This window comes from Balaenoptera physalus (genome assembly GCF_965194825.1).
Source record: "Balaenoptera physalus genome assembly, chromosome: X".
NCBI lineage: Eukaryota > Metazoa > Chordata > Mammalia > Artiodactyla > Balaenopteridae > Balaenoptera > Balaenoptera physalus.
The window spans coordinates 17656986-17681089 of NC_138903.1; the positions used below are offsets into that span (position 1 = coordinate 17656986).

General features: G+C 39.0%; 1 protein-coding gene across 19 annotated transcripts in view; it reads right to left on the reverse strand.

Annotated features, from left to right (window-relative positions):
• BCLAF3 (BCLAF1 and THRAP3 family member 3) overlaps window positions 1-24104 on the reverse strand; it is an 82630-nt gene that overhangs the window by 25648 nt on the left and 32878 nt on the right. For 14 of the 19 annotated variants that reach the window (XM_082447063.1, XM_082447067.1, XM_082447068.1 and 11 more), the window contains 4 exons: window positions 12982-13056; window positions 9102-9671; window positions 8074-8727; window positions 505-680 (listed from right to left, as the gene is read on the reverse strand). In XM_082447063.1, the coding sequence (XP_082303189.1) occupies window positions 505-680; window positions 8074-8727; window positions 9102-9671; window positions 12982-13022 (1441 nt within the window). In that variant the 5' untranslated portion in view covers window positions 13023-13056. Of the gene's footprint in view, window positions 1-504; window positions 681-8073; window positions 8728-9101; window positions 9672-12981; window positions 13057-21278; window positions 21364-24104 lie in introns of all 19 variants that reach the window. The other 5 variants (XM_082447054.1, XM_082447053.1, XM_082447069.1 and 2 more) reach the window with 3 other exon arrangements.

Sequence of the window (24104 nt, forward strand, 5' to 3'; positions counted from 1 at the left end):
GCAATGTCCTGATGTCATAATGTATAACAAATCAAACTGGAATCTTCTATTGATCACTTAGCATCATCCTTATGGCACAAAGTCCCAGTAATGCCCTCAGGGGCTTTAAGAATACGACCAAATGACCTATACTTCCAGATTTCTTGAGTTTCTTGAGTTTCATATCTGGTTTTTGTTATTTCCTCCTTCCTATTCAGTTATCAGTTATTGTTTCTTTCTGCTCTCAGTACACCTGTCTTTTGCAGCAGCCAACCTCTTCCTTTATAACTTTCAATTTGTAATCTACTATGAGTTGAAGCATCAAGTTATTGGAACTACATATAAAGAACAACTAGGCTTGAATTAATACGTGCTACTCTCTTCAACAGATTTCCTAATTAATGATCTAACTTATAATGAAATATTAATTACTACTACAATATCACAGATTATTTACCTATGTCTCATGAAAAGTCAGTACATTATTTTTGTGTTATCCCTAATGTATGTGCGAAATATACCAACCTTTAACTTGATGGATTATAGTTATGATTTCCTGAGCAAATTCTCCTGTAGGTTTGTTTTCAGTATTCTGAGTTGAGTCAAGATGTTCAAACACTGGATGAAAGTTTTCACTTTTCCTGCCAACAGCAACCAAATCATGTGACATCTGTCTCTCTGTGGAATAGCTAGAAGCAACCCTAGAATAATTTGTAAATGTTTAACTAAATTTGAGACTGTTTTACTGAGAAAATAACTTTAAAAGTTAATCACGATAGCTATAAAACTAAAAAGATGTTTATCTTTTCTTATAATTAAGGCACTAAATTGTATGCCATAAAACATGTACAATAATGAGGAGAAAATAGCTATAGGTACACGGTTTTGAGTTCTCCTTTTCAAATCAGAGATCATTAAATATTTGCCACTTTAATAATAAAATCCTCAAAGTTCTAAGCTAAACAATTTTTACTTCAAAAAATACAGCAAGGCACTGAAGACACTCAATATGCAAAAAGTAATCAGATTATTTTCTACTCCCAAATGTCCATTAAATTGTAAAGCCAGCAAACTTACACTATCTTGAAATACTACCATACTTTAAAAGCTGATATCAAACATAATAATGTCTCTGACTTCATAAAAGTCCTTAAACCTCCATGTCAGTAATGAGAAGCTGAGAACAGTATTTTGAAATCAAATTCTGTTGAGATTAATTTAATCACTTACAAAGTCTCACTGAACTCTTAGTTGTTATCAAAGTTATGATCATTAGGAGCAATGATAGTGTTTACCCTAAATATATCCTTAAAGAAATACTACCATTTATTATATAACCCCAACCATCTTACCATTTTAATGCTTTCTGAATCTTTACAACTTTCGTTAAGAGCTTTCCTGACCTTTAAGTACCATTATAAAGCCATGATTATGATATATAACTAACAATTATTCATGCCAAACAAAGGGGCTCAGAGCTTACAAACATTATCTCATTTAATCTTTGCCAATAGCCCTATGGGGAGGTGCCATGATATCGAGACAATGGATGTCTTGGTTGTTTTGCTTTTCATCCCAGAGGTTAAGCATTCCTATGAACATAATCCTTCCAAATGTCTTAGTGGGAAAGTTTACTTTATTCCAATAATGCTACTCCTGCTTAAAACTACTCATATTCTTCATCTGGAGGCAGTTTATGCGTCACAGAAGAAAATGCCTCATTATTTATATTTATTCCTCATTTTGGACCCAAAATGGCACTAACCAGCTTATACCCATCTTACTCCTCTGCATTTAACTCTGAATAGCTTTTGGCTCTTCCCAAAAAACAAGTTTCAGAGTTGACGTGTGAGCTAGGCTTTGAAGGTTGGTGTGTTTTAGACATGTGGAGATGAGCTGAAAGACATTTTACGTTTATAGGTTAACAAAGGCAGAAAACACACCCAGGAACTTTGAGCTGTGTGATCTGAGCAGTCTGGGGAAAGGAAATAGAAGGGCAGGAGGTGTGAAGGTAAGACCGCCACACTGCCAGCCTGATGTGACAGGATTAGCTGATGGGAGAGGGTGGGAGGCTCAGTTCTGGCCGCCAGAGGACTGCCTTCTATCAGGTGTCTTGGAAGGGCGTTGCGGTTGACAAGGCCAGTTAGGGGACTTTTGTGAAAAAAGTAATGAGATGCTGAATTAAGGGAGTGTCAGTCTCCCTAATCCTTTTCCCTCAACTCCAAAAACTCTAAATGTGTTCTTAGGAAGACATGAGCAAACTAATGACTGGGAAAGTGCTTTGTGATCCTTATTAGCTGGAAGAAAATCGAGAAAGGAAAACTTTACATGTGTCATACAGATTTTGTTATCTATTATAAGCTTCCAGAGGGCAGGAATTATCCATTAGTTTTGGTGGTTGGGTTTTTGTTACTGTTGTTTTGCCAGGCAGTTGGTTTTGTGGATGGATCTTAATTGTGTAGAAGAGGAAATTAAGGTTTAATGTAGCTTTTTAATGTTTTCTTAGTTATTACACACAACACTCAAGTGAATGTCAGGGGAAATATCCTTAAACAGAGAAGGAAAACCGGGGTGGAGTGGTGGGAGGGAACAGAGAACCTGGACGATTTAATCAGACCGGAAGTAGATGTAGTATTAGAATACAGGTGTTGGCTATATTTTAATTCTTAAAACTGTCTAAAATGCATCTCAAATGAGAACGTTTGATCTTTTCAGCTTAACTACTTGTATTGGGGGTATTTCGTGAAATTGTTAACTTGTTGATCAGTAATGTCATGGGAAATAGTAAAAAGGAAAATATGAACAAAGAGGTGATTAAATTTATAAATGGAAATACCTAGAACATTTTGCATTCTAAAGTTCCTAGAAACTTTTCCTTATAGCAAAAGTATAATTATTTTTAAAAGACTAAATTTCAGGTTATACTATTTTCATGTGTATTTTCTCGAAGGATGATCACTGATTTTTTTTATTAAAAATCTTGTTGTGGGGTGTCTCTAGAGTACATTTTTTAACTGATAACAAGTTTAAACACTAAAATTTCAGGAATTAAGTGTAGCTTCAGAGTATACCACAGCACTCCTATGAATTGAGAGTTGGACTTGGAGGGGGGGTGAGAGTTATGCCAGTAATAAAAAATTACAAGTAAATTTTACTAATTATCTGGTGAAAAATTAGAAGCCTTTATCAGCTGGTTCTGTCTTGGGAGAAACTGAGACTGCAATAAAAACCATTATCAACTGATTTCCCCTTATAGATAGATCATTTTTATAGTTCCATTTAAACATCTTATTTTTCTCCTGTAAAAAATTTTTTAAAGCTGTTTTTTGGGTATGGAACAGGCCTTTTGTACCATTAAACCCCTTTAAACAGAGAGCATTTGGAATTCTTTTGTTAGTGGAGGTTGTTGCAGGGCCATTCTAGCTTCTAGCATTCTAGCTTCTAGACATTTCACTAAATGTCTCTTACTAGTTATCAGATACACAGTGAGAAGCTTGGAGCAAATTAGGAGGAGAGAAAGGATATGGGCCTTCTAATGAAAGTCTTTCTGATGAGTCAAGGAAACCACATCAGTGGCATCAACCTGTGGCATAATCACTCGTCCATGTTTCTGCCTTGGCAGGGAGTCGTCTCGACAGGGCTGGTTTGAGAGCAGGGAGCATGAAAAGTCAGACGGAAGCTTTTCCTCTGAGAAGTTAAAAACAGGCACTTAAAACCATCTTGTTAGAGGGGTTTAATTTTTTAAAGAATATCTGTAAGCCCCTCATAACCTTGGAGCAGTTTTGGATATATGGCTGTTAGTGATGTAAATAAATAAGTAAATACATACACGTGTACACCCACACCCCGAAATGTATCCATCTGATTGATTTTTGTTATATGAAGAGGTATTATTTTTTTCTGGTGGTGCTGCTATTATTTAAGACATATCTCAGGGCTCTCTTTTGGATTTATCTTCAGAGCCTGAAACATCATCATGAAGAACCCTAGCAGCTGTAAATCTCAATTCTTTGGATGGTGGAGTCGCACACCACCTCACACATCACTCCACTGTGCCGTGGTATCACCAACATCATCCCATGGTCTATAAGACCAGAGGAGAAGAAACCTAATCCTATGTGGATCCACAGTCCCAGGGCACCCTAACAGATTGTCTCACAGGGTAGGTCTTCAAAAAATACCCGCTGAAGGAATACATGATAAAATGGAAAATGACTTGGACAATATGAAATGGTGAGTTTCAGCTAAAAAGATGACAGACTTAAAATTCTGAGGCCAATTTAATTTTGTTTTTTAACTTTCTTAGCTTACTTAAAAATTTTTTTCTTAATTTAGACCAATTTAAATTTAAAATTTTTCATTTTTTATAACAGAAAATCTCAAATATATACAAAAGTTCAGAGGATCCTATGATGAACCTGTCAAGCCAGCTTCAATAGATATCAACATATGACCAATTGAAGCAGACTTGCAGAGCCAGGAAGAACTACCGGTTAATTTGGGCCCCAAAGGCATGGCCAGGTGACCTGCCCAATGTCACAGAGTTGCTCAGTGACCCACTGGAAGACAAAAACCTATGCATCCCAACATCAAACAGAATGTTTATCTCCCTATACTAGGACCCCTAAGACACACTAAGAGAAGCTAGAGTGAAACACAGGAATGAAAGGGAACCTTCTCTCAATTAATTTTTCATTTTAGAAAATGTATATGAGAAATATTAGGGGGGAAAAAAACCTTAGTTTTTTTGTGATACATAACAGCAAGGTAGCAGGTATGTGTATCACAAAAATATCTCCACCACAGCTTATTTTGCCTCCAGCCAAATGCCCATCAAAGGTAAACTTGTGTGATTAGGCTACCTTCCTTCAATGCTCGCTGTGGTTTTTCACTCTTCTGCAGCCTAGACAGCAGCTGTTTCCTCAGAGCATGTGGGCTCCAGTGTCTTCTGGGGCTCATCACCCACCTCATCCCCCTTTCAGTATGGGGAAAGACCGGGTGGGTGGGGTAGGGAGGCCCTCTCTATATCTCTTCAGTGAGAAATAAAGGATTAAATACAAATGTGGCTGAGGCACTCAGTCTAACATCAACTTCACTAGTCAACCTTCTCATCCTAGATGCCTAGTCCCAGCACCTGAGAAGTCAAAGGAGCCTCGGTCCAGGTCCACCCGCCCCAGCTTACTCTTCTCCGGAGACTGGCAGGCTCTCCTCCTCCCTCTCACCTCCTTCCTAGCCTGACCAAGGTTCAGTCTCTCACCTACTCCACCCAACATTAAACCAAAACTCCCTTCATCTGCCCCAAGACTTCCAGATGTATACAACAGTTAGTGTTTGGGGTTCATAACAACCTTAGTACAGATTTTCATATTGTGACTCCCTAACTTCATTCTGAAATATATAATTATGGCTCTTGTGTAACTTCTACCTCTGATAACGCAGCTTCTGACAAAGTAGGTCACTAGAATATCGGCTTTGTGCCTACCTACTGCTATTCTAGATGCAAATTAGAATCTAGAAAAATCACTAGGCGATAACCGTATGTTTTCAACTGCATTGATAACTGGAAGAGCATATATCAATACTTGACCAAAGCTAAGAAAGTAAACAAATGCATAAAATGAACCATCATAGTCTTTCCAAAAAAGTGCATAAACCTCTCTAGATTTTAACCAACAAATAACCTCTCTGCACTCTATGATTATTTTAATCTTGTTAAGCAGAGGAAAACCTAATTTATGTTAGCAGTTGAGAACGTGGCTCTATTGAGGGTATTAACTACCTTTGTTTTATGGACATTTCATCAGTCCCCACATAACTAAATCCAACCCCACAAAATTCTTCCACAACTCATTCATCAATTAATGATTATAATCCTAGAGGAAGATTTTTGTTGACTATGATGCATTGCCATACTGAAAAGGTGCATATATTTATTAAGTTATTTATTCTTCAAGTCTTTGAATAGAAAGGACTTACAGTGAAGCTCTTTATTACACAAGCCGTTCTACAGGTCCTTGACAGGTAATTCAAACATGTACTGACAGGCCCCACTAATGGGCCTGAATTTTATGAAATTCATAAAAGGACAGTTTATAAATTTAAAACAAAAGTTACAGCAGCCTCAATTTTAGGAAGCTCATTTTGGTGACACAGGATGAAGATCAAGCTTCTATTTCTCAATATCAAATTATAAAATTAACAGTGTTTAGCATCTCTAATGAGGTCTACTAAAATAAAATCCTTCAAAATTGGTACTTCCAGCATTCTTTAAAAATGTTACAGCCAATTTATTAATTCTAATTTAAGTATAAAACACTTTATTAAATATTTAAAAATTCAAGATTTTTACTTTTACTTAAATTTTTTTACTTTTATTTAAAAATTCAAAATTTTTGTGATTTGATTGTATTACTTTTATTTTAAAATTCAAGATTTTTGTGATTTGATTGTATGTAATTTTACCTCAAAAGGAAAAAAACTGTAAACAAATATTAAATACTGAAATATTTAAAGGGGAATGTACTCATATCTGCATTTCACTTTGAAATGCAGCAAAAAAATAAGATGGAATGATAGATGAACAGATATGTGATTACAGAAGTAGAGTAAAATGTTAACTGTAGACTCTAGGTGGTGGGTATATAGGTATTGACTGTACAATTCTTTCAACTTTTCTGTATGTTTGAACATTTGCATAATATAACGTTGGAAAGAAAAAAAGCTTAAGGTAACATACTTAAACTTGATGCTTACAGCAGCTTTTGTGCTCTTAAGACTAAGAACTAGTAGGAAATATAATAGCACAAAATGACTTAAGACATATTATATGAAATAAAATACAAAATTATTAATACAACATTATGACAACCATGTATACATAGAAAAATAACAAAAGGAGCTGTACTAAAAGATTAATAAAATTGTCCTAGGATAGTAGGATTATGGGTGATTTCCCCCGCCCTTCCATTTGTCTGACTTTCTGTAATATAATCATATTTATAAATTCTTTCTGTGTACATATATATATACATACGTATATTTTAAAATATTTTTTGCAAGTACAATGAATGTAAGAAAAATATCAGGGAGGGGGACTGCCATATCTAACTTTAAGGAAAGAAGCAAAATATATTTTGTTTAAAAAAAAAGACTGTGGGTTTACCTCCCCCACCATCATATTTTGTTCCCTCTAGTTTTTGATTCAAATACAGATATGAGTCAATGGTGAACATAAATACACCAAATCAACATGGTCCTTCACTTTTTAATTCACATACTGGTAGTGTATTAAGGTAACAAACAGACTTAGCTGACACATCCAAGTCTCAGTGCCTTATTATTCTCAGAATTCATAAAGAGGTAATATTCATAATAGAAAAAAGCATGCAATCCACTGTAGGAGAATATAACCTATTACAAAAGTAGTCTTTTTGGTTAAACAATCAAGAGCTAAACCAAATGTCTTATAAATAGGCCTCTTTCTAGACTCTAGCCTAATTTCCTCTACCTCGGAGAAGCTAGTCGGTTGAGCACCACTCCTTTTGAGACGGCAGCAAGAACCACATTAAGTCATCCACCTCCTTGAGTCACAAGGGGACATGTGGATTTGAGCCCCAGGCACGGACTTAGATAAGTCACTTCATCTCTCACTGCCTCAATCTCTTCCTCTATAAAATCAGGGTCTGCTAAGTTCCCTTCCAGGTCAAAAATTCTCTGAATTTCAGGCAACAGGGAAAACAGGCTCTGAGAAACTGAGCAAGGAACAGGTCTCCTTGAGCACCACCCAGCCTATCCGTGGATATAAAAATCTGGCAGCATAAAAACATGTAAATTCATGAAGAGGAACAACTCCATAGAATGCCCTTCACCCAAAAAGCATCTTGAGATACAAACGTGGAAACGAACAGACATGACGTCACCCCATGTTACTAATCACGGGATTCATCCCCATTAGAGGGCTTTTTTGAAAAATCCAGGCAATCCCCGCCCCCTAGCTCGAACTCCAAACACATCATTAATTCTATTTTCCAAGCTTCAAATAAAGGTGGCAGAAACAGTTATTGCATACCATTAAGAAAAAAACAAAGATAATACCTGGATGTTTTCTTCACATCTACTTTAACTGTGAGTGATTTCTTCCTAAGAATGGCAGATGAAGGTTTCGAGTCAGAAAGTTTTTTACTCTTATCAAGTCGGTTATGGGAAGAGTTGCTCTCTTTTCTGCCAGCCCCTTCTTTCTTTATTTTGTCCTTCCGTTTGTCATTACAGGGTCTCAAACCAACGTCGCTTTTATTTGAATGAGTGCAGGCAGTGCAGTCTTTCTTAGATGGCTTAAAAGGCTCTTTGACTTGCCCACCTTCAGTCTCTCTCCCTCTTCCAGCATTAAAGCAATCGGACTCTCTATTTACAGGGCCTTTTTGAGAACCGAATTTTCTATCTTCCTCCTTAGAGTACTTCTGAGTTCTTCCATCATAAAAGTCCTGGTCCCCATCTGAGGTCTTACGATGTTTGTGGCGATAGTCACAGGATGCCTTGGCTGCTGAACTGGTCTCTGGTAATTCCCTCGGAGCGTATCGAAGAGTTTGGGGTCCGAGGTTCCACTGATCTTTCTTCTCTTGGTAAGAAGGGAGAAAATGCCTGGACTTCCACTGTGGGCTCCTGGCAGGCTCTCTGTTTTCATACCTCTCCACGTCTTGAGGTCTTTTTGATGTGTGTCCATATTTTCTGAAATCACGATCCTCAGGATACCTGTGTTGACATAAAGCAGTTTACACTTGCACTAGAGAGAAGAAAGTGAGAATTTATGTGTGTGGAATGTTGGGCAACATGGCTTTAAATGCAGAGCACAGTAGCAAGTTAACCTACAATCCCTGAAGCCAACTCATAGATGCACAAGGCACTTAGGAAGATAGCATCTTTTTTTTTTTAATACTCTAGCCATCAACATGATTTACTCTAAAAATAAACACTTCACTACTACCAGTAGACCAAAACTACATTACAATGCTTTTAATCTTTTTAGACAAAAGCTTTTCAAGGTGGTTATCTTCAACCACAAAGTAAACAGACTTTTTAACTTGAGTCTTTATATCAAATTACCCAGGTTTAATGTTTTCCTATACCTCGTCTGAAAAGAGCTCCTTTTCTCAAAATCTTCAGAGCCTCTTCTAAGTGACTGAGAATATTTTTCGTCTTGTATCCTCTGGTGCCTCAATTCATCTTCATGCCACTGTCCTTCGAATCTAAAAGAATCTGCTATTGACCTCAGAGGTGGTTTCCCTCCTTTTCCACTTCCTCTAACTCTGTGGTCATCAGGAAAATACCTTCCTTGCACTTTCTGGGGATAACAATTCCTCTGGTTCTCCTTGTAGAGTACACCTTCTGAGTATTTGGGCATATACTGAGATCTTCTGTTACTATCATCCCCTCTTCCTGGTAAATATACTTGGGGAGGCTTATAAGTATAAAAATTTTCTAAAGAGTTTCTTCTTATGTTTGGGGAAGATGATCTATGTTCATAAGATCGGTAATGTATAGTTTCACGAGAAGGAATCCTTGGTTTACTCTGTCCATGTTTCTCATTGTCCATTCTCCAAGTGACGGGTCTTTTTGGATCCTTCCTATATTCATAGCCATAATGCTCAGGTCTTTGCTTGTAGTGTTCAGAATTTCTAGGTACTGGTGATAAAGACCTATGTAAACAAATACAGAAAAGTTTAGCCCATTCAAAGACAACAGACTAAGTTTGTCTTAACATGACTTACCCAAATAAAACATTTGCTTTTCCCTGCTTCTTCCACTCAAATTAAATTCATCAATTTGCGATATTTGCATTCTAAATTGTTCACTTGGGAGTCTGATCATGCTTCCGCCCGATTCAACAAGCATACTCTTTTCATCTGAACTAATGTACCCCATGTGCATATCAAAATGAGCTGAGCACACCCATATTGCTGGAGGAGGACCAGCTTAGGTACGCAGCAGGATCTATTTTGGAAGATTGCTGACAGCAAAGTTCTGGCAAAAGGGCCAGTCAACAAACGCTTACATCAGGTTCAATGGTCAAGTAAGAAATAAGCAGAAGGAGGGCTAGATTCACACAAGTAAATATGTAGGAGAGTCTCTGGAAAACTGAACATAATCTCTGAAATTAAATTAGATTCCAAGAGTTTATGATGCACAATAAATCCAAACTCAGACCCAAAACTGACCCCACAGTTTCCCCAATTGATTGTCTATTCTCTCTACTAAGTTTATATCAAGGAGCAAAAACTACATCCTTAAACAGCAAGTGGAGGGGGTGGGAGGAAGAGGGCCTTAAGATGTGGACCTCATGCTTAGTCCCTCCGTAAATACTACTAACATAAATAAGTTTTCTTTCCCAGACCTGTCCCCTTACATATAAAATGAAAGGTGTGCTGTTGAACCAGAACTTGTAACTTTGGTGAATGTGTGCTTTAATGCAGCTATAATGCTCTCCAGGGACAGCACATCCTTTCTGTAACTACCTTCTCCAATACCTCATCATTGCCAACATGGAGGCTTTCATTCCAACTGAGGAGGAAGGCTCCTAGGAGTGTCTGGGGAAACAGCCTGAGTTACCCAGACTTCAGGTTAAGAGAGAGGAGTGACACTATCTGGAACACAACAAAGTTCAAATTGGCACCTGGGGACCTTTCCTCCCATCTGACCTGTCCAATCTCCCAATTTCCTCCCTGAGGGTTTAATGTCTTCTAACCAATGAGGCAGCTACCCTTGCAGCTTTTGTTATCGCCCCCTCTGCAGCAGCTGCCACGGAGTTGGAGTAACCAGGAGTAAAAGCCTTTCCTTTTGGTGACATGTCTGGGTCCTCCCTACGAGAAAGGAGGCTGATTTATCTTCCTCACGTACATACTGGGATTTATACACTGGAATTGCCAATATCTCCCTTTAGAGTCACCAAGCTAGATGTGCTGGCAAGTGCATTATTTAGCTGAAGTAGAAACTCTGTCATCCAGCTGGCTGCACCGCTTCACAGGAAGAAGCAACTGGAGCCTCTGAGGACTTCCTGGAAGACTTCATCTCTTCCACTGCTAAGGAGAAAAGCCGGCAGCCAGAAGCTGAGGTCTTCCAGACTGATGAAAAACTCAATCTCTTACTTTAATCCTTACCTCACATGGAATACTGCTTTGGTATTATATTTCATCTCAGCGTTCTATTGTACAGAGCCCCTTTCTTCTGAAGGAGATTGCTGGAATGGTGGCTATTATTTTCAGTTCTCCTAAAGGGACAAAAGAGACCCAAGGAGTCTGTTGGGAGGCAATTCTCCTTGGATGTCTTGTGCTCTGCATGCCTCCTGAGCTTTTGTTCCAAGGCAAACTGCCAGGGAAGATGGGGATAGGGCTTCCCTAAGGGGCAGAGGGCCAATGTGCTTGCTGTCTAGGATAACAAGATAATGTCTCCTCCAAGGCAAAGGCTGGGCAGGGCTGCTTGCTGTCCCTAATGGGGCTCGGGTTCCTCAGCTATGTCAGCAGCGCCCACCCTCAGGGGACTAGAGGTAAGGGGAGCACAGGAACATGAAGCTCAAGTCGCCTGCTGCATATGAGTAATACAGGCTTTTGTCTCTGATCCAAAAGTGCCCTGTGACACACTAATGTGCTAGCTTGAAAGTCGGGTAAGATATCAGACCCTTTACAGTTGGTGACAAAGAGTCCTGAGAAGGCATCCAGAAATCAGGCACTAAGCTTGGCAGGGTCTTTTGTGCCCCTTCACCAGAGCCTACCACAAAAGGGTGAAACAAAATGACCTCTGTGAGGCCCTCCATGTTCAAGCCATTTGCTTCTTTGCATTCCCTTTTCTTTCTGAAGTTCCTCCCCATTACAATTTGGTCTTGTGAACTACAAAGTGAAACCTGTTGAAGAAATTACTGATTAGTCATTGGAGAACCATAAAGAACAAGCATCACGACCAAGCCGTATTAACATGAAAAATCTTGATCTGTCTTTTGCGTATGTAATTGTAGTCCTCTTTAAACTTCTAAAATGTACTAGTCACTTTCACAGCTCTGTACCTTTGCTCTTGTCATCCCCTTAACTGGAATACTTTTCTTCTCTCTTTCTGCATTTAAAAATTCTACCCATCATTGGGAATTCCCTGGCAGTCCAGTGGTTAGGACTCCGCACTCTCACTGCCGAGGGCCCAGGTTCAGTTCCTGGTCAGGGAACTAAGAGTGCACAAGCTGCACGACAAGGCCAAAAAAAAGAAAAAAAAAACTTCTACCCATCCTTAAATGGCCATCTAAAATCTCATCTCTTCTTTGAAGACTTTCTTGGTATCCCTCCTTCCCCTCCACAAAAGCAGAACTATTCCCTCCCTGTGGATCCAGAATACCTTGTCCCAGTCAGTAGCACACTTTTCCTACAGTATCATAGTTGCCTATGGTGTCAATCTCCCCAGCCAGGCTGCGTGCTTGCTGAGGCCCTGTACTCAAATTTGCCTTTGTAGCCCCAGAACCTGCCTATAGCAGGTATACAGTAAAAACTGGTTAAATTGTTCCAATCTAATTATATACACTATTGATACTACCAACAAGCAAAGAGGAGAGTTGAATTATAATTGAGTTGTTCAAAATTCTATTATTCTGTCATGAAGAAGAAGAAATAGGAAACTCCCAATTTCTTCAAACATATTGATTATGAAAATAATTAAACTGAATATACACTGAAGAGTTCTAAACCACTTACTGATGCAAAATATATAACACTCTCAAAGGTGTTTCTCAGTCTTCCTTGCTGTGGCCATTGCATTTCTTTTATTATGGATTAATTCTAGCTGCCAGCCATAATTAAAGAAAGCTGTCAGGTCCTAGAATGTAGAAATACAACGTTGATCACTATAAAGCACCTACTGTGAATAACCAAGTCCACGAGCTTATTAAAATAGGTTCTTAACAATACTGGTGAATTTCAAAGTTGAAGCACATCCCAAACCCATGCTTACTCTGCTAAACTAAGGACTGCTCACCTGTGCCTCCACCTGGGGGATCTAGAGCGTGACCGTGCCATCCTTTGACATGTGAGCCACTATCCACTTTTTACACTGCAAAGAAACACAGTATTAGCAAGTTTGTAGAAAGGGCCTGCAACATGCTCTAAAAACAGTGAATGCCACTGACAAAAAGTAATTTGAGCCCTCTGTGCCTCAGTTTCCTCATAGGACCCACCTTATTGGAATGTTGTAAGGATAAAATGAATTAGACCAAGGGTCAGCAAGCTTTTTCTGTAAAGGGCCAGAGAGTAACTACTTTAGGTTTTGCAGGCCATATAAGGTCTCTATAACATTATCTTCTTCTTTTAAAAAAAATGCTTAAAAAATATAAAAACCATTCGGGCCACACAAAAACAGGGCCCAAAGGGCCCCAAATGCGTTGTAGTTTGTTGATCCCTGAGTTAAGTCATGAAAAGAGCTTAGAATATTGCCTGGCACACAGCAACTGCTAAATAAGTGTTTCAAAAAGAGGAAAAACTTCCCCAGAATTCCTCTATCTGAGCACAACCACTACGACCCCTTCCCAACTTTCGCTGTTGGTTATGTACATATAATCGCAGTTACGTTCATATAATCACAGTCAACATCTTTAGGAATACTTGATATATCCTACTTTTAAAACTGTCGGATAATAAGAATTACAATGCCTAATTATCACACTAAATTGCCACCTAACTTCTATCAGATAAATATACCAAAACTTAATTAAGCATGATTAGACATTTACTTTGCTTCTGATTTTTTGCTAAAACAAATAATGTCAAAAAAGTAAATTTTAAAAGACATATAAACTTGATTTTTTTTTTAAATGAAGAGCCCAGTTTGCTTTTTTTTTTTTTTTTAAAGAAATTCACGTTCTTATTTATTTATTTATTTATTTATTTACGACTGTGTTGAGTCTTCGTTTCTGTGCGAGGGCTTTCTCTAGTTGCGGCAAGTGGGGACCACTCTTCATCACGGTGCGCGGGTCTCTCACCATCGCGGCCTCTCTTGTTGCGGAGCACAGGCTCCAGACGCGCAGGCTCAGCAACCCTGGCTCACGGGCCCAGTTGCTCCGCGGCATGCGGGATCTTCCCAGACCAGGGCTCGAACCCGTGTCCCCTGCATTGGCAGGCAGATTCTCAACCACTGCGCCACCAGGGAAGCCCTAAACTTGATTTTTAAAATATTTTTCAGTCTTTAAAAGAAACTGATAGGTTTAGGAGCTGAATTTAAAAAAAACATGATTTGGGTATAATCTTTTATACTATTATTTACATTTCAGTACTCCTCAGTTTTTTTTTTAACATTTTTTTAACATCTTTATTGGAGTATAATTGCTTTACAATGGTGTGTTAGTTTCTGCTTTATAACAAAGTAAATCAGTTATACGTATACATATGTTCCCATATCTCTTCCCTTTTGCGTCTCCCTCCCTCCCACCCTCCCTATCCAACCCCTCTAGGTGGTCTCAAACCACCGAGCTGATCTCCCTGTGCTATGTGGCTGCTTCCCACTACTATCTATTTTACGTTTGGTAGTGTATACATGTCCATGCCACTCTCTCACTTTGTCACAGCTTACCCTTCTCCCTCCCCATATCCTCAAGTCCATTCTCTAGTAGGTCTGTGTCTTTATTCCCATCTTGCCCCTAGGTTCTTCATGACCATTTTTTTTTTCTTAGATTCCATATATATGTGTTAGCATACGGTATTTGTTTTCCTCTTTCTGACTTACTTCACTCTGTATGACAGACTCTAGGCCCATCCACTTCACTACAAATATCTCAATTTCGTTTTTTATGGCTGAGTAATATTCCATTGTATATATGTGCCACTTCTTCTTTATCCATTCATCTGTCGATGGACACTTAGGTTGCATCCATGTCCTGTTGTAAATAGTGTTATTTAATATTTAGAGCTATTGTAAATAGTGCTGCAATGAACATTGTGGTACATGACTCTTTTTGAATTATGGTTTTCTCAGGCTATATGCCCAGTAGTGGGATTGCTGGGTCGTATGGTAGTTCTATTTTTAGGTTTTTAAGGAACCTCCATACTGTTCTCCAGAGTGGCTGCATCAATTTACATTCCCACCAACAGTGCAAGAGGGTTCCCTTTTCTCCACACCCTCTCCAGCATTTATTGTTTCTCGATTTTTTGATGATGGCCATTCTGACTGGTGTGAGATGATATCTCATTGTAGTTTTGATTTGCATTTCTCTAATGATTAATGATGTTGAGCATTCTTTCACGTGTCTGTTGGCAATCTGTATATCTTCTTTGGAGAAATGTCTATTTAGGTCTTCTGCCCATTTTTGGATTGGGTTGTTTGTTTTTTTGTTATTGAGCTGCATGAGCTGCTTGTAAATCTTGGAGATTAATCCTTTGTCAGTTGCTTCATTTGCAAATATTTTCTCCCATTCTGATGGTTGTCTTTTGGTCTTGTTTATGGTTTCCTTTGCTGTGCAAAAGCTTTTAAGTTTCATTAGGTCCCATTTGTTTACTTTTGTTTTTATTTCCACTTCTCTAGGAGCTGGGTCAAAAAGGATCTTGCTGTGATTTATGTCACAGAGTGTTCTGCCTATGTTTTCCTCTAAGAGTTTGATAGTGTCTGGCCTTACATTTAGGTCTTTAATCCATTTTGAGTTTATTTTTGTGTATGGTGTTAGGGAATGTTCTAATTTCATTCCTTTACATGTACTTGTCCAGTTTTCCCAGCACCACTTATTGAAGAGGCTGTCTTTTCTCCACTGTATATGCCTGCCTCCTTTATCAAAGATAAGGTGACCATATGTGCGTGGGTTTATATCTGGGCTTTCTATCCTGTTCCATTGATCTATATTTCTGTTTTTGTGCCAGTACCATACTGTATTGATTACTATAGCTTTGTAATATAGTCTGAAGTCAGGGAGCCTGATTCCTCCAGCTCCATTTTTCGTTCTCAAGATTGCTTTGGCCATTCGGGGTCTTTTGTGTTTCCATACAAATTGTGAAATTTTTTGTTCTAGTTCTGTGAAAAATGCCAGTGGTAGTTTGATAGGGATTGCATTGTATCTGTAGATTGCTTTGGGTAGTAGAGTCATTTTCACAATGTTGATTCTTCCAATCCAAGAACATGGTATATCTCTCCATTTATTTGTATCATCCTTAATTTCTTTCATCCGTGTCTTATTATTTTCTGCATACAGGTCTTTTGTCTCCTTAGGTAGGTTTATTCCTAGATATTTTATTCTTTTTGTTGCAGTGGTAAATGGGAGTGTTTTCTTAATTTCACTTTCAGATTTTTCATCATTAGTGTATAGGAATGCCAGAGATTTCTGTGCATTAATTTTATATCCTGCTACTTTACCAAATTCATTGATTAGCTCTAGTAGTTTTCTGGTAGCATCTTTAGGATTCTCTACGTAGATTATCATGTCATCTGCAAACAGTGACAGCTTTACTTCTTCTTTTCCAATTTGGATTCCTTATATTTCTTTTTCTTCTCTGATTGCTGTGGCCAAAACTTCCAAAACTATGTTGAATAATAGTGGTGAGAGTGGGCAACCTTGTCTTGTTCCTGATCTTAGTGGAAATGGTTTCAGTTTTTCACCATTGAGGACGATGTTGGCTGTGGGTTTGTCATATATGGCCTTTGTTATGTTGAGGAAAGTTCCCTCTATGCCTAGTTCCTGTAGGGTTTTTATCATAAATGGGTGTTGAATTTTGTCGAAAGCTTTCTCTGCATCTACTGAGATGATCATATGGTTTTTCTCCTTCAATTTGTTAATGTGGTGTATCACGTTGATTGATTTGCATATATTGAAGAATCCTTGCATTCCTGGAATAAGCCCCACTTGATCATGGTGTATAATCCTTTTAATGTGCTGTTGGATTCTGTTTGCTAGTATTTTGTTGAGGATTTTTGCATCTATGTTCATCAGTGATATTGGCCTGTAGTTTTCTTTCTTTGTGACATCTTTGTCTGGTTTTGGTATCAGGGTGATGGTGGCCTTGTAGAGTGAGTTTGGGAGTGTTCCTCCCTCTGCTATATTTTGGAAGAGTTTGAGAAGGATAGGTGTTAGCTCTTCTCTAAATGTTTGATAGAATTCGCCTGTGAAGCCATCTGGTCCTGGGCTTTTGTTTGTTGGAAGATTTTTAATCACAGTTTCAATTTCAGTGCTTGTGATTGGCCTGTTCATATTTTCTATTTCTTCCAGGTTCAGTCTCGGCAGGTTGTGCATTCGTAAAACTTTGTCCATTTCTTCCAGGTTGTCCATTTTATTGGCATAGAGTTGCTTGTAGTAATCTCTCATGATCCTTTGTATTTCTGCACTGTCAGTTGTTACTTCTCCTTTTTCATTTCTAATTCTATTGATTTGAGTCTTCTCCCTTTTTTTCTTGATGAGTCTGGCTAATGGTTTATCAATTTTGTTTATCTTCTCAAAGAACCAGCTTTTAGTTTTATTGATCTTTGCTATCATTTCCTTCATTTCTTTTTCATTTATTTCTGCTCTGATCTTTATGATTTCTTTCCTTCTGCTAACTTTGGGGTTTTTTTGGTTCTTCTTTCTCTAATTGCTTTAGGTGCAAGGTTAGGTTGTTTATTTGAGATGTTTCCTGTTTCTTAAGGTAGGATTGTATTGCTATAAACTTCCCTCTTAGAACTGCTTTTGCTGCATCCCATAGGTTTTGGGTCATCGTGTCTCCATTGTCATTTGTTTCTAGGTATTTTCTGATTTCCTCTTTGACTCCTTCAGTGACCTCTTGGTTATTAATTACTGTATTGTTTAGCCTCCATGTGTTTGTATTTTTTACAGATCTTTTACTGTAATTGATATCTAGTCTCATAACGTTGTGGTCGGAAAAGATACTTGACACAATTTCAATTTTCTTAAATTTACCAAGGCTTGATTTGTGACCCAAGATATGATCTATCCTGGAGAATGTTCCATGAGCACTTGAGAAAAATGTGTATTCTGTTGTTTTTGGATGGAATGTCCTATAAATATCAATTAAGTCCTTCTTGTTTAATGTATCATTTAAAGCTTGTGCTTCCTTATTTTCATTTTGGATGATCTGTCCATTGGTGAAAGTGGGGTGTTAAAGTCCCCTACTATGATTGTGTTACTGTTGATCTCCTCTTTTATGGCTGTTAGTATTTGCCTTATGTATTGAGGTGCTCCTATGTTGGGTGCATAAATATTTACAATTGTTATATCTTCTTCTTGGATCGATCCCTTGATCATTATGTAGTGTCCTTCTTTGTCTCTTGTAATAGTCTTTATTTTAAAGTCTATTTTGTCTGATATGAGAATTGCTACTCCAGCTTTCTTTTGATTTCCATTTGCATGGAATATCTTTTTCCATCCCCTCACTCTCAGTCTGTATGTGTCCCTAGGTCTGAAGTGTGTCTCTTGTAGACAGCATATATATGGGTCTTGCTTTTGTATCCATTCAGCCAGTCTGTGTCTTTTGGTGGCAGCATTTAATCCATTTACACTTAAGGTAGTTATCGATATGTATGTTCCTATTCCCATTTTCTTAATTGTTTTGGGTTTGTTATTATAGGTCTTTTCCTTCTCTTGTGTTTCTTGCCTAGAGAAGTTCCTTTAGCATTTGTTGTAGAGCTGGTTTGGTGGTGCTGAATTCTCTTAGCTTTTGCTTGTCTGTAAAGGTTTTAATTTCTCCATCAAATCTGAATGAGATCCTTGCTGGGTAGAGTAATCTTGGTTGTAGGCTTTTCTCCTTCATCACTTTAAATATGTCCTGCCACTCCCTTCTGGCTTGCACCGTTTGTGCTGAAAGATCAGCTGTTAACCTTATGGGGATTCCCTGGTGTGTTATTTGTTGTTTTTCCCTTGCTGCTTTTAATATGTTTTCTTTGTATTTAATTTTTGATAGTTTGATTAATATGTGTCTTGGCGTGTTTCTCCTTGGATTTATCCTGCATGGGACTCTCTGTGTTTCCTCGACTTGATTAACTATTTCCTTTCCCATATTAGGGAAGTTTTCAACTATAATCTCTTCAAATATTTTCTCAGTCCCTTTCTTTTTCTCTTCTTCCTCTGGGACCCCTATAATTCGAATGTTGGTGCATTTAATGTTGTCCCAGAGGTCTCTGAGACTGTCCTCAGTTCTTTTCATTCTTTTTTCTTTATTCTGCTCTGCAGTAGTTATTTCCACTCTTTTATCTTCCAGGTCACTTATCCGTTCTTCTGCCTCAGTTATTCTGCTATTGATCCCTTCTAGGGTATTTTTAATTTCATTTATTGTGTTGTTCATCATTGCTTGTTTCTTCTTTAGTTCTTCTAGGTCCTTGTTAAATGTTTCTTGCATTTTGTCTATTCTATTTCCAAGATTTTGGATCATCTTTACTATCATTATTCTGAATTCTTTTTCAGGTAGACTGCCTATTTCCTCTTCATTTGTTAGGTCTGGTGGGTTTTTGCCTTGCTCCTTCATCTGCTGTGTGTTTCTCTGTCTTCTCATTTTGCTTCACCTACTGTGTTTGGGGTCTCCTTTTCGCAGGCTGCAGGTTCGTAGTTCCCGTTGTTTTTGGTGTCTGTCCCCAGTGGCTAAGGTTGGTTCAGTGGGTTGTGTAGGCTTCCTGGTGGAGGGGACTAGTGCCTGTGTTCTGGTGGATGAGGCTGGATCTTGTCTTTCTGGTGGGCAGGTCTGCATCTGGTGGTGTGTTTTGGGGTGTCTGTGGCCTTATTATGATTTTAGGCAGCCTCTCTGCTAATAGGTGGGGTTGTGTTCCTGTCTTGCTAGTTGTTTGGCATAGGGTGTCCAGCACTGTAGCTTGCTGGTTGTTGAGTGAAGCTGGGTCTTGGTGTTGAGATGGAGATCTCTGGGAGATTTTCGCCGTTTGATATTACGTGGAGCTGGGAGGTGTCTTGTGGACCAGTGTCCTGAAGTTGGCTCTCCTACCTCAGAGGCACAGCAGTGACTCCTGGCTGGAGCACCAAGAGCCTTTCATCCACACGCCTCAGAATAAAAGGGAGAAAAAATAGAAAGAAAGAAAGAAAAAGGATAAAATAAAATAAAATAAAGTTATTAAAATAAAAAATATTAAGAAAAAAACTTTTTAAAAAGTTAAAAAACAAACAAACAAAAACGGATGGACAGAACCCTAGGACAAATGGTGAAAGCGAAGCTATACAGACAAAATCTCACACAGAAGCATACACATACACACTCACAAGAAGAGGAAAAGGGGAAAAAATAATATATCTTGCTCCCAAAGTCCACCTCCTCAATTTGGGATGATTCGTTGTCTATTCAGGTATTCCAGAGATGCAGGGTACATCAAGTTGATTGTGGAGATTTAATCCGCTGCTCCTGAAGCTGCTGGGAGGGATTTCCCTTTCTCTTCCTTGTTCGCACAGCTCCCGGGGTTCAGCTTTGGATTTGGCCCCACCTCTGCGTGTAGGTCGCCTGAGGGCATCTGTTCTTCACTCAGACAGGACGGGGTTAAAGGAGCAGCTGATTCGGGGGCTCTGGCTCCCTCAGGCCGGGGGGAGGGAGGGGTACGGATGTGGGGCGAGCCTGCGGCGGCAGAGGCCGGCATGACGTTGCAGCAGCCTGAGGTGCGCTGTGTGTTCTCCCGGGGAATTGGTCCCTGGATCACGGGAGCCTGGCAGTGGCGGGCTGCACAGGCTCCCGGAGGGGAGGTGTGGAGAGTGACCTGTGCTTGCACACAGGATTGTTGGTGGCTGCAGCAGCAGCCTTAGCATCTCATGCCCGTCTCTGGGGTCCGCGCTGATAGCCGCGGCTCGCACCCGTCTCTGGAGCGCCTTTAAGCAGCGCTCTTAATCCCCTCTCCTCGCACACCAGGAAACAAAGAGGGAAGAAAAAATCTCTTGCCTCTTCGGCAGCTCCAGACTTTTTCCCCTGGACTCCCTCCCGGGTAGCCGTGGTGCACTAACCCCTTCAGGCTGTGTTTACGCCGCCAACCCCAGCCCTTTCCCTGCGATCCGACCGAAGCCCAAGCCTCAGCTCCCAGCCCCCGCCTGCCCCGGTGGGTGAGCAGACAAGCCTCTCGGGCTGGTGAGTGCTGGTCGGCACCGATCCTCTGTGCGGGAATCTCTCCGCTTTGCCCTCCGCACCAGTTGCTGCGCTCTCCTCCGTGGCTCCGAAGCTTCCCCCCTCCGCCACCCGCAGTCTCCGCCCGCGAAGGGGCTTCCTAGTGTGTGGAAACCTTTCCTCCTTCACAGCTCCCTCCCACTGGTGCAGGTCCCGTCCCTGTTCTTTTGTCTCTGTTTTTTCTTTCTTCTTTTGCCCTACCCAGGCACGTGGGGAGTTTCTTGCCTTTTGGGAGGTCTGAGGTCTTCTGCCAGTGTTCAGTGGGTGTTCTATAGGAGAAGTTCCACGTGTAGATGTATTTCTGATGTATCTGTGGGGAGGAAGGTGATCTCTGCGTCTTACTCTTCCGCCATCTTCTCCGACCACCTCTTGCTCAGTTTTGATACTATAATTAAGTAGTGCCCAACTTACTGGCTCCAAACCCCTGATGGCTTTCAAAATTACTGCCATGGGCCCATGAATAATACATACAGCCACCATACACAGACTACAGAATGAATAAGTATATGTCTCATATATTAGAACCTCTATTTTGCAAATTTCTGAAGATACTATGGCCACTGTTAAAATATAAATGGCTTCTTGTCACTATGTAGTTTTTCCACTGACTGATACAAAAAGTACAACTATAACTATGTGGACATTGGTTTGAAAAGGGATTCCTCATAGTCAAACATTTGCAAACCACTGTTATAATAAATTTCAGAAGGAAGTAATAGTATATAAGATCAAACGACTTGAACTAGATCACTCACCAGAAGTACATTCAATTCAATTCATTTAGTTATACACTGCTTCTTTCCAAAAAGAATGTGAGGCTAGGAAGAACAATTAGGTCAGATGTACTATGAAATTAAGACACTAAAGGGCAAAGTGTTTTCTTAGTAACTACAAATATAAAAATGTTCATTGCAGCTCTATTTACAATAGCTAGGACATGGAAGCAACCTAAGTGTCCATCGACAGATGAATGGATAAAGATGTGGCACATATATACAATGGAATGTTACTCAGCAATAAAAAGGAACGAAATTGAGTTATTTGTAGTGAGGTGGATGGACCTAGAGTCTGTCATACAGAGTGAAGTAAGTCAGAAAGAGAAAAACAAATACCGTATGCTAACACATATATATGGAATCTAAAAAAAACCAAAAAAAAGGTCCTGAAGAACCTAGGGGCTAGACGGGAATAAAGACGCAGACCTACTAGAAAATGGACTTGAGGACACAGGGAAGACACATGGACATATATACACTACCAAATGTAAAATAGATAGCTAGTGGGAAGCAGCTGCATAGCACAGGGAGATCAGCTCGGTGCTTTGTGACCAGCTAGAAGGGTGGGATAGGGAGGGTGGGAGGGAGGGAGATGCAAGAGGGAAGAGATATGGGGATATATGTGTATGTATAACTGATTCACTTCATTATAAAGCAGAAACTAACACACCAATGTAAAGCAATCATACTCCAATAAAAATGTTAAAAAAAAAAAGTATTCATTTAACAAATGTTACTGAGTACCTATTATTTGGCAGGCACTGTTCTGGGGAGACAGCAGTGAAGAGAAACAGGAAAAACTTCCTGCCCTCCTGGAGCTTACATTCTACTGAGGGATCTTATAATTTAATTAAAGAAGCTTTGGGTATATACCTATTAAATTGAACAAATATAATAAACCCAAAGGTTGTGGGGGAGACACCAAATACTGTTGGTGATGATGAAAAAGTATATCTTTCCCAGAGGGTAATTTTTTTATCCATTTTATTTTTTGCAAAACACTTACTGAAATACAATTCACATACCGTACAATTCACCTATTTAAGTGTACAGTTCAATGTTTTTTACTATATTAACAGGGACGCATAACCATCACCACAATCTAATTTTGGAACATTTTCATCCCCTCTAAAAGAAACCCCACTAGCAGTCACTCCCCATTCCTCTCTTTCTTAGATTAGCCTCTGAGAACCAGTAATCTACTTTCGGTTCCTATGTATTTACTTACTCTTTACCTTTCATATAAACGGAATCATACAAATATGTGATTCTTTGTGACTGGCTTCTTTCCCTTAGCATAATGTTTTCAAGGGTTTTACCATATATCAGTATTTCATCCTTTTTACGGCTGAATAATATTCCACTGTATGGGTACACGACATTTTAAGATTCATTGATCTCTCAATGGACATTTGGGTTGTTTCTATTTTTTTGGTTATTATGAATAATGCTGCTATGAACATTTGTGTACAAGTTTTTGTGTAGACACAGTTTTTCGTTTCTCTTGGGTATAAACCTAGGAGTAGAAATGCTGGGTCATACAATAACTCTATGTTTAACTTCTTGGGAGACTGCCAAACTTTTCCAAAGCAGCTACATCATTTTACATTCCCACCAGCAATGTATGAAGGTTCCAATTTTTCCACATCCCCACTAACATTTGTCATTGTCTGTCTCTTTGATTATAGCCATCCAAGTGGGAGTGAAGTGGTTCCTCACCACAGTTTTGATTTGCCTATCCCTAATGATAGGTAACCTTGAAATATGTAAGAAATTATGAAACTAATCATGCCTACTTTCTTTTAAACTAATAATTTCAGTTTAAATGTATTATTCTAAGGTAATAATTTAAAAGAAAAAAGCAGCTATAGATACTAAGATGTTTATATAAGCTTCATTTATAATAGGAAAGAAAAAAATCCACCCAAACTAGTTATAACCCAAATGCCCAACAATCAGTAAAAGATTAAACAAATTTAAAATACATACATCTAGTCACTCCCTACCTTTCTCCTAGCCTTATATATGTCTTTTCCTCCACATATCCTATTAGTCCACCACAGCAAACTACTTGCTTTTCCCTGATCAGGCTGTTCTGTTCATATCACATAGATGGCTTTCCCTCACTCTGCCTGACAAATCCCTATTCTTTTAGGACTGTTTGACCATAATCTTCCCTGAAATTCTTTCCTTGACTTTCTTTCTTTCCCCCTGAGTTTCTTTCTTCTTGGGAATTCTGAGTTTATTCTGCAATTATTTCAATACATTGTGATTA